The sequence below is a fragment of the Meriones unguiculatus genome, chromosome 14, assembly GCF_030254825.1.
Source record: "Meriones unguiculatus strain TT.TT164.6M chromosome 14, Bangor_MerUng_6.1, whole genome shotgun sequence".
NCBI classification, from domain to species: Eukaryota; Metazoa; Chordata; class Mammalia; order Rodentia; family Muridae; genus Meriones; species Meriones unguiculatus.
This window is the reverse complement of record NC_083361.1, coordinates 30912664-30922923: the sequence shown is the minus strand read 5'-3', so window position 1 is coordinate 30922923 and position 10260 is coordinate 30912664. Positions and strand designations below refer to the sequence as shown.

The 10260-nt window shown below is 44.4% G+C and overlaps 1 protein-coding gene across 1 annotated transcript; it reads left to right on the top strand.

The window, feature by feature from the left end:
- The first annotated feature begins 374 nt into the window (after positions 1–374).
- On the top strand, positions 375–8388 carry Eif3f (eukaryotic translation initiation factor 3 subunit F). Its single transcript, XM_021661958.2, has 8 exons — positions 375–775; positions 5023–5093; positions 5314–5393; positions 5656–5793; positions 6979–7070; positions 7381–7517; positions 7632–7745; positions 8159–8388. Exons 1-8 carry the CDS (start codon positions 400–402, stop codon positions 8234–8236), a joined length of 1086 nt encoding a protein of 361 aa, XP_021517633.1. The 5' UTR covers positions 375–399; the 3' UTR covers positions 8237–8388.
- The last annotated feature ends 1872 nt before the right edge of the window (positions 8389–10260 follow it).

The window sequence follows — 10260 nt, the reverse complement described above, 5'->3', positions numbered from 1 at the left end:
TGTCTCTTTTTCCATTGTATGGTTTTGGCTCCTTTGTCAAGAATCAGGTGTGCATAGATGTGCGTAGGTGTATGGGTTTAATAACCAATTCAAGGCTAAAACAAGAATTGCAACTTTTACACTACTCTGTGCCGCTACCTGGTGGCAACTGTGTAGATTGCTACTTGTCCCCACCCCAGGAGGTACCAAAGTTTCTAGGAACTACTTTTGCCTACTGCTGACTGAATGTGCATCGGACAGAAATTAAACTGCACACTCGTCATTGAAACAACCACCGGTAAATTTCAGTGTCCAATAGTCATCAAGAGCTAATTCACGTGGTACTAATTTAGCCAATCAAAATTCCTAATACTGCCCCACTCACGCCTTTCCGTTCTCCGCTCCCTCTTTCTCGGCAAGATGGCGTCCCCTGCCGTACCGGCGAGTGTCTCCCCGGCCACTGCAACCGCACCCTCGGCGCCAGCCGTCACGGCAGCCCCAGCTCCAGCCCCGGCAGCGCCCACGCCCGCCCCGGCGCCGGCTGCGACTCCCGCTGCGGCCCCGGGGCCCGTCCCGTCTGACCCTGCGGTAACTACGCCTGCCGCTCCGGGCCAGACTCCGGCCTCCGCGCCAGCCCCTGCGCAGACGCCGGCGCCGGCGCAGCCCGGGCCCGCCCTCCCGGGGCCTTTCCCCGGCGGCCGCGTGGTCAAGCTGCACCCGGTCATTTTGGCCTCCATCGTGGATAGCTACGAGCGACGCAACGAGGGAGCTGCCCGAGTTATCGGAACTCTGCTGGGTGAGTGCTGGGGGATGTTTTCTTCCGTTCATCTCCCTCCTGTTGCGCCGGTTCCTCCTCTTCCATCGCCGTTTAACTATTTTTCTGCTTTTGCCCCTTCTTGCTGTGGTTTGCCTTCCCAAGTGACTTGAATCCTGCCGAATCGCTGTTAGGTTGAGTGACAGAAATGTGCAAGGAGTATTATGAGCTATTGAGTAGTTATTTTATATTCTCATCAGTTAAGTACGGAGAGTCCATGCTGCCAAAAATGAACTCGAATGGCAAGCAAGACGTTCAAAACCTCTGACCCTTAGGTACCCACATTTTCCCTCTTATCCACTGACTAGCTACCACCTCCCTAACACCCACAAATAAGTGCCCACCACCCATGTAAGGAAAAAGGAGATGTCAGAAGCTTCCACCAGTTCAACAAATACACCAGGTTTATCCAAAACGTATTCGGGATATATATCTTGCTTTCCTGAACTTTTCAGACAGACATATGCCTCATACTAGTTCCTAGTGGAGTAAAACCAGCTTATGCTCAGGTCCACATTCCTGCCCCAACTTCACTTTCATTTTCCGTTTGGACACAAGCACCCTTAACCTTCAAAGTGAAGAGTAATCTTATCTTGGCCCATGTTACAGATTTGGGGAAGTAGATAGTTTATATTAAAGTTGTTTGTAAAACTGAAAAGCACTAAAGACTGTTGAATACATTTCGTTCTCTGGATACTGCTGGTCCAATCAGACTGGTTCACACTCTGCCTTAGTGACAGCTTTTTAAAATTAGCAGTTCACTCTAGTTTTACCCATCATTTCTTTTATTACTGGTGGTCTTGTAGTGATCCTTACACCATGGAAGACAATTCAGGTATTGCAGAGAGGACAGGGTATGTAGTCAGACTCCAGCTATTATTAGCAAATTACCAAAGATCTAGTTCCTTCAGAGTCTTCTTTAGCAGTTTTTATGAGAATGAAATTATTACAGAAAGTAGCTAATATCTGGTGTACCTTGGGTACAGCAACTGTTGCTCGCTATCTGCTACATAGGAGGCCGAGCCACCCCACCATCCATTTCTTTGTCTTTGACAGTGTAGCACCTTACAAGATTAGAGTGGATACATTGTCTTTTATCAAAGCACACTTGATTTTCTTTGCCACAGTATCTTTTATACTCTCCATTTTCTTTCAGTTCCACAACTTCTGTTTTTAACCTCTCAGGTGTTTTTAACCTCTCAGGTGTTGGCCTACTGTAACTGCTCACTTCTGTAACAAAAGATTTTTGCATCGGTGACAAATAACTTTGAGTATGCTATCTAATTTCCAGTCTCTGGAGCTACTTAACTAAAGGAATAAATGTCTACACAAGGTTTTTGGTTCACTCATTTGTAATAGGAAGGCCAGTCGTAGTGTATAGATTCTCAATCGGACTGAATTCTGTCCAGTGCTCCCACTGTTACAAAACGGTTGTTCATAGAAAAGAAAAAAATGAGCAGTATGTGCTTGGTAGGAACTTGAACTTTTCTTGGGTTTTAATTTATGAAAGATGTTGTTTGGTTAAATAAAATTATCAGTGACTTTCATGTACCATAAAATCGTTAGGTACATAAAACACTGCTGTAATCTTAAGCTCTAGATGGAAACATAGTCCCAGTAAATAACTACTATAGATGTGATAACTGTTCCGCTAGCAGGATGTCCCTTGGAAGCATAGAGATGCAACTCTGTAAAAGGTTATGGAGGATTCACAGAAAAGATGTGAAAGGTCATGGTAAGGTGTAACATGTTTCCAATGTGAAATAAGCCCTTAAATGGACAATATCCACGTGATTCCAAAAGGAGCAAGACCTGAATTTAAAATTTTATATATTAAATAGTTTTCAATGACTATGCTCATAGGTTATAGCTCTTTGTAAGTACTCTAAACTTAGTGTCTTTTGTCCTCAAATAAAACCCTTAGCTATTCAAATTATAGAATACAATTTTTAGAATTATGTTTTAAATATCATAATTTTGAAAATTCTGAGAATGCCTGGGAATACTAAAATTTTATCTATGAATCTCAAAAAATAACATGCTAGGAATTTGAAAACAGGAACTTATTTGCTTTTACTTTATGAAATAGTTCTAAAATGTATCACTGTTGAAAAATAAACTGGTTTTATTATTTAAAAATGAAACAGGTAAAATTTTATAAAGAAAGCTCTTGCCAAGTCCACTGTCTGAGGAGGTCAGCATCCCAGCCATATGGGAGGGTGCAGGAGGTGAGGCCCTCAGAGGTTCTAGGCACCTGCCTCTTTGACAGGTGCTGCCGGGAGCTGAGCAGACTACACCAGTCACATCTCAGCAGGAGGCTCTTGAGCAGTACTCATTCCAGAGCTGAGACCAGGAAAACGTAGAGAAGGTGGCTGTTTTGTGGAAAGCATTAGATTTGTGCTCGGCCCAGACAACAGATCGAGGACAGTCTAGTAAAGTGAAGCACTTGAGAAGTAGAGGCAGGGAAGGGGTGGGGAGAGAGTGAAAGATAGGAACTAGAGACAGAAAGGACATGGCATGATCACAAGTGCAGAATTAGAGGGTAACTGAGGTGCATAGGAGAATAAAGGAAAAACAGAATTTGACTAGGTCTTGATACATATTGCTTGTGAGATACCATTGAGTGTGATTGAACTTGTCAGGTAGAAAATTGAGTAAGCCAGGCTGCCAAGGCCGTTCACAAGCCTGACCTTGGTTTAATTCCCAGAATCCACATGGTGGAAGGAGAATCAACTTCTGCAAAATTTCCTCTGCCCTCCATAGGCAAATAGCTGCACCCACCCACAATTAGTGCAAAAGACAGAGAAAATTTAACAATAAATGTGAAGAGGAGAATATAAAAGAGATGTGGATAAGTACGTCCCAGTCACCAGAAGATAAATAACTGAAATCACCTACCACAGGAATTGGCAGCTGTGTTTAAAAAAGAAAGAAAGAAAAGTCTGTCACAGCTACTCAAACTCTGCCTTTATAGCCAAAAAAAAAAAAAAAAGCCATAAATAATGCATAAGAGATTGGGCACATAAACATTTATTAACTCATGTTTCTGGGTCAGGACTTGACCTAGAAAAGTAGCAAAAACTAGGAACAGTAAGAATGCTGAAAACCTGAGGTGTCAGAGGAGGAGCCAACAGATAGGAAGAGATGGGAGAAAACTAGGATACTGGTATCATGGAGGCCCTATGAGGGAAGGCTCTGAATGGAGGAAGTAGTCTGTCAAATGTTGATGAGTAGCCGGGTGAAAGTATACCAGGGGTTTAAGAACATAGTTGGGAAAATGAAACCATAGCACTGGCAGACAAACCAAACCGCTAGCTGGCACATGTTCCAATAGGTTGGGGTAGAGAGCTTGGGGGAGCATACCAGTACATCACAAGAAAGTAAAGTCAGGACCCATGGCCCAGTGAGAACCAGGAACTAATGTAAGAGAGGGTAAGAGGCTGGTCTAAAGGAAGGTCCAGGTAGCACTGTGAAAACTGATACTAGACTACTCCATTGATGATCCGAATAGACATTAACATCCTCAGCAAGCTGTGCTGGTGAACTTTCGGGCACAACCTCTAGAGCAGTGGTTCTCAACTTTGGGTAACAACTCTGTTGGGGCCAAATGACCCTTTTACGGAGAGTGGCCTAACAGCTTTGGAAAATACAGATATTTACATCATGATTCATAACAGTAGCAAAATTGTACTAACGAAAATAATTTTATAGTCGGGGCTTCACCACAACAAGAGGAACTGTATTAAAGGGTTGGTTGCAGCATTAGTGAGGTTGAGAAACAGTGCCCCAGAAAGTGAGAGTGAGTATTATGGGGAAGGACTGGTAGTGGGAAGTAGCAGGAAAAGGAGACCTTGTGAAGGAAGGTCTTTGAAGTAAGAGTTGGGGGTCGCTCCACAGTTTTAAGTTCTCTGTTGATGCTGAACTTGGTCCTAATGTGTTGGCTTCCATATGTGGTGACTCTGAAATCAGGAGCTGGAGAAACAGCTCCGTTAATAAAGCACTTCCCTGCCATGTTCGAAGCCCTCAGTTCAGTCCCCAGAGCCATGTTAGCCAGGTGTGGTGCACGCCTATAAGCCTAGCACTTAGCCAGTGGAGACATGATGCTTGGGAGTTCTTGGTCATCTTTGGTTACAGAGGACCCTGCCTTATGAAGAACAGAGGAAGTAGTCAGAGGCTGTGGGTGGTGGGATCCCAGGATTATGTTAACACCTGGTTGTTCTCTTTATCAGGAACTGTTGACAAGCACTCTGTGGAAGTCACCAACTGCTTTTCAGTGCCACACAATGAGTCAGAAGATGAAGTAAGTTGAGTGTGGTTTTAAACAGTCCCTGTGTGGTTCATAGCCATTCATCTGTTGGCTTCCCTCGAGGCCTCACTGTGCTGGGTCTGTAACCAGAGCTGCAGCAGAGCTGCCTTCCCTGTCCACATCAGGACTCCATCTGGTGGGCTGGTCTTTCTTCCGGTTCAGTGATAGTATACACTTTTAGCTTCTTAACTTTGGCTCCTGCCTTCCCTCTTAGGTGGCTGTTGACATGGAATTTGCTAAGAATATGTATGAATTGCACAAAAAAGTCTCCCCAAATGAGCTCATCCTAGGCTGGTAAGTTGCGGAGGTTGGGAGTGGATAGAAAGTCTACAATGAGGGCCAGGCTCATTTGTCTTTTCTCTCCCCTTTCAGAGACAGAACAGTCAAATCATGTGACCATGAGAGCCTATAAATTCAGTATTTGATAAAAATGTCCTATAAAAGTCAAGAATTTCAGTTACTGCTAGCATAGGGGTATCAGAGCCTCAGATACTCATGCCATCATTATCGAATATTATATTATCATTTGTGCATCTATTATTGCTCTGTTTTTCAGGTATGCAACAGGCCATGACATCACAGAACATTCGGTGCTGATCCATGAGTACTACAGCCGAGAAGCCCCAAACCCCATTCACCTCACTGTGGACACAGGTCTCCAGAATGGGCGCATGAGCATCAAGGCCTATGTCAGGTGAGTCCTGAGCAATAGGAGCATTTACGATGACCTTTTATGCCTTGGTGACGTCCCCACTCAGGCCTAAATCTGCAGCTCATTTTCTCTTCAGGAAACTTCATTCCTCTTGACTGCTATCATTAGAGAAGTTTCTGAAGCAAAGTCTGACCCCTTAATTTACACTCACTGGTCCTACTTACACCAGAGTACTTGTTTGTAACCATTCCAAATAGTAGTGCCCTTAGTATATGAACATATCACATATATATATATGAATGTGTGTGTGTGTGTGATCTTTCTGTAACAGTCCTCATGTGGTATGCTAGCATGGTCCTTCTGTGACCACATTCATTGTTTTTCTGGATTAGTTTTTCATTGTCTCCTTTTGCTTTCTATTACTGTAAAAAAACACTGACCAAAAACAACTTGGGAAGGAAAGGGCTTATTTTACCCCACATTGAGGGAAGTCAGGGTGGGAACCTGAAGTAGACCATGGAGTAATGCTTCCTGTTCCCCTGGCATGCTCAGACTTCTTATTCCTTCTTAGGACCACCTGCCCAAGGGTGGCACCACTCACATCAAGCATTTGTCAAGAAAATGCCCCACAGACTTGCCTGCAGGCCAGTCTAGTGGAGGATTCGAAGGCATGGGGGGTCTTCCCAGATGACTCTAGCTTATGTCAGATTGACAGAAAATCCTAACTAGCACATCCATTATTCCTAGGACTTAGCACAATATTCATAAACTAGAGAGTGCTGGCCTTGTTTGGAACACATCTTTTATGCTGGGATTAAGTATGCTTTTGGACAGTAACATTGCAGTATTGACACATGGAACTTGGAGAAGGAATAGCTGAGGAAGGCGCTTATTACTACAGCTGAGCCCTCGCCCTCACCTCCTTCTTAGTCTCTACAAGTGCAGCCTCAAAATCCAGATGAAAATGGAGAATTGGAATGGTAAACACAACAATTTTAGTAAAGTTGCTTCCAGCACCCAATCAGTGGTTTGGGGCATGGAACATCTGGGGTGCTATCATCATCACATCCTGGAAGAAAAGGAAAGTTTGCTTTCAAGATATTTCTGGGGCAGTCCTGGCCTTCTCACGTTGAAGGTATTAACTTTTGTGACTGCTTTCCCAGCCTACTCTACATGAGGAAACTGCTCCCAAGAACATCTGTTTACCTTTTCTCTTCTTCCCACCAGCACTTTAATGGGTGTCCCTGGGAGGACCATGGGAGTGATGTTCACACCTCTCACTGTGAAGTATACCTATTATGACACTGAACGCATTGGAGGTGAGTTCCTTCCCCCACTCTACACACTTGGAGACCCTAGGCTTATTTAAGGGAGGGAGCTTTTTGTCTGTGACAAAGATAGAGGCCACATAACCATTCATACGAGACGAGGTCAGAACCAGTAGTCTGCAAGCCAGGTGGAGGAGCTGAGCTCTCCAGAGGAAGAAAAATCCATGAGGATAGAGCAGGGATTTGGGGGAGTTGGCTGTGACCACAGGGCGTGGAGGGAGTTAGGTGGTTAGAGACCTTTTTCCTCTTGTCGTTACTAAGTTTTCTGTTGTCTCTTACTGCCTGCCCCACACTCCCACAGTTGACCTCATCATGAAGACATGTTTCAGCCCTAACCGGGTGATTGGACTCTCAAGTGATTTACAGCAAGTGGGAGGGGCCTCAGCTCGCATCCAGGATGCTCTAAGCACTGTATTGCAGTATGCTGAGGATGTGCTGGTGAGAGGTGGAGAGAAAATGCATGGGGGGGAGGGAGGGCAGCATCCCTGCATGGACTGCTAGTGTCATAACAGTACCTGGCAGTGCCTCATTGAGTCTTTGTTTTGTGTGCAGTCTGGAAAAGTGTCTGCTGACAACACTGTAGGCCGCTTCTTGATGAGCCTGGTTAACCAAGTACCCAAGATAGTTCCTGATGACTTCGAGACCATGCTCAACAGCAACATCAATGTGAGTGCTGTGGCTCTACCCCGGGAGCTGGGTAGAAGTGCAGCTATGTAGTCCAGGCTGGAGGCAGTACAGTGTGTTCTCTCCTAATTGCTTGTCTGAAGTACTGCTGGTGTTGCCATGACTTGTTAGAAGACTTGCTAAGATTGAAGGTGACAGAGACATTTTCTGATTTTCCCCATCCTTGTTCACAGGACACACCATCCATACTCCACAGCTTTCCACTACAGTCCCCTAGCAGAGAGGATAGTGTTCATGCACATTCCCTGGCTTCCACCTTCATCCCCTACCCTGACTGTCCACACTTGCATTTATCCAGGACACTCCACAGCCAGTGTCCATAGTAGAGCTGGCCAGCACCAGCCTTTCTGTCAGCATTCCCCTCAGCCCCTTACTGTTTATCCTTTGTCTTCCAGGACCTGCTGATGGTGACTTACTTGGCCAATCTCACCCAGTCACAGATTGCCCTCAACGAGAAACTTGTAAACCTGTGAATGAGCACCAAGAGGCACTTGTGCTGGTCTTGTTTTTCACCACAGGACTGAGACAGAAGTGGAGGCAAAGGGTGTCTTTGTGGTCTTGAGTCACAATGACTCAGTCAGCTGCTTGTGACTCCAAATAAACATAGCCTGCCTTTTGTAAGTGAGCCTTATTTGATGTGAGTTTATTGTTGGCTGGGAGAAAGAAGTGTGTTCTTGAGCTCATAAGAAGCCAGGAAGTGGGCACTCTGGAGAGAAGCTGGCTATGTGTTGGCATGACTCACCAGCAGTGGTTACAGCCACAGCCCAGGCTGTTTTAGCTTCACCCAGCCCTACACTTGAGAGACTTGCTGGCACAATGATTCTGCATTGATACTTTTTTCTGCTTTTAACACTTAGGATCATAACAAACAGTATCTCCAAGGTTGTTTTAGTTTCTTTGTTGTAGTTGTTTTGTTTTTGTTTTTGTTTTTTTTTCCCTCCATAGCATCTTACTAGATGGCAGTTCAGGAAAGTTGCCTTGTGTACAGTGTGAAAGGACCTGGAGATATGCTAATGAGCTGGAACAGAGGGACGAGGATGGGGACACACCTCAGTCCTGGGACCCATGAGTCCACGGGCAGAAAACTTCCATGGTGAGGAATATCTGCCTAACCAGGTTACTGGATCTGGAAAAATGTCCTCATACAGACATATATGTATGATATGCATGTGCCCACACCAAAAAGCCAAAGAATGATGAACTAAAATCACAGTAGCAGTCAGACACCTTAGCACAGGGAGGCAGGCGAGTAGAAGCAAATGTAGGTTACTAGTGTGAAGGTGGGTGGCAGGTTAATGGGTCTAAATAGAGTCAAGTATGAATTGATGTTAGTGTGATGTTTATTTAATAAACAATTGTGTTTAAATGAGAGAAAGAAATACACTGAAAATAATGTGAAGGGTTGTTTTTTAATGTTCTCTAGTTGATATGGAAGAAAACTAAAATGCTAACAAGAAGTATGGGGTTGTAACTTTGCCTAGGATGGATGGATGGATCTCTTGGAGGATGGGGACTTGACCCCCAGCATCCCATAAAAATTGGGTGTGATGGCACACCTGTAATCCCAACCGGGGAGGAAGGGAGCTGGAGAATCAGAAGCTGAAGCTTACATCAGCTATGTGTGAGTGTGACACCTGCGTGAATGGCCTTCGATCCTGTTCAAAAACCAGGCAACAAATAGAACGCCACTGAGAAGCATGGGGGGCAGTTACTTAAGGACGGTGTATTCTCAGATAAAGGTGTATATTTTCCCAAAAGTAAACTACGTATTTGTCACAATTCCAGTAAAATGAAAATGTACTTTGATCTGGGCAAGCTGTTTCTAAATGTTTATATGAAAAATTAAGAATGTCTTCCAGAACAGTTTCTGCAGAAAATACTACTCCTGTCTCAGAACTGTGTGACCACAGCAGGAAGTGTTGACTCAAAACCACAAATCAGACCTTCCAGTGAAGTGTTCTTAATCTATAAGGAAGTCCTTCCTAACCTAAGCACTGAGAATCCATGAGCTGTTCTTTTTAGAGCTTGATGTCCTATAGCCCCTTAAACATTTTGACTGGTGATGCACACCTTTAGTCTCAGCACTCAGGGAAGCAGAGGAAGGCAGATCACTATGAGTTCAAGGTTAGCCTGGTCTAGAAAATCAGTACAGGACAACCTCCAACTCATAGATTCCCCTGCCTCTCTCTGCCTTAGGAAAGTGCTGTTTGCTGCCACACCTGGCGATAAGTTCATATGTCTACACATACACAAGAAGAATAAAAGCAAAATACAAATATCCATAATCTCACTAATAGAAACATTTTATCACGTTTTCCATTCTGTGAATGGCTAGCAATGATGGCCAGAGAAAGGACACATGACAGACATGCATCTCTGGCAGATGGATAGCCAGTGTAGCGTTTTTTGAATTTATCAAAATCACAAATATTCTTCACTCTGGAATTCATGTGTTTGTGTGTGCGTGTACTCACATACATCCTGTAGACTGACTTAT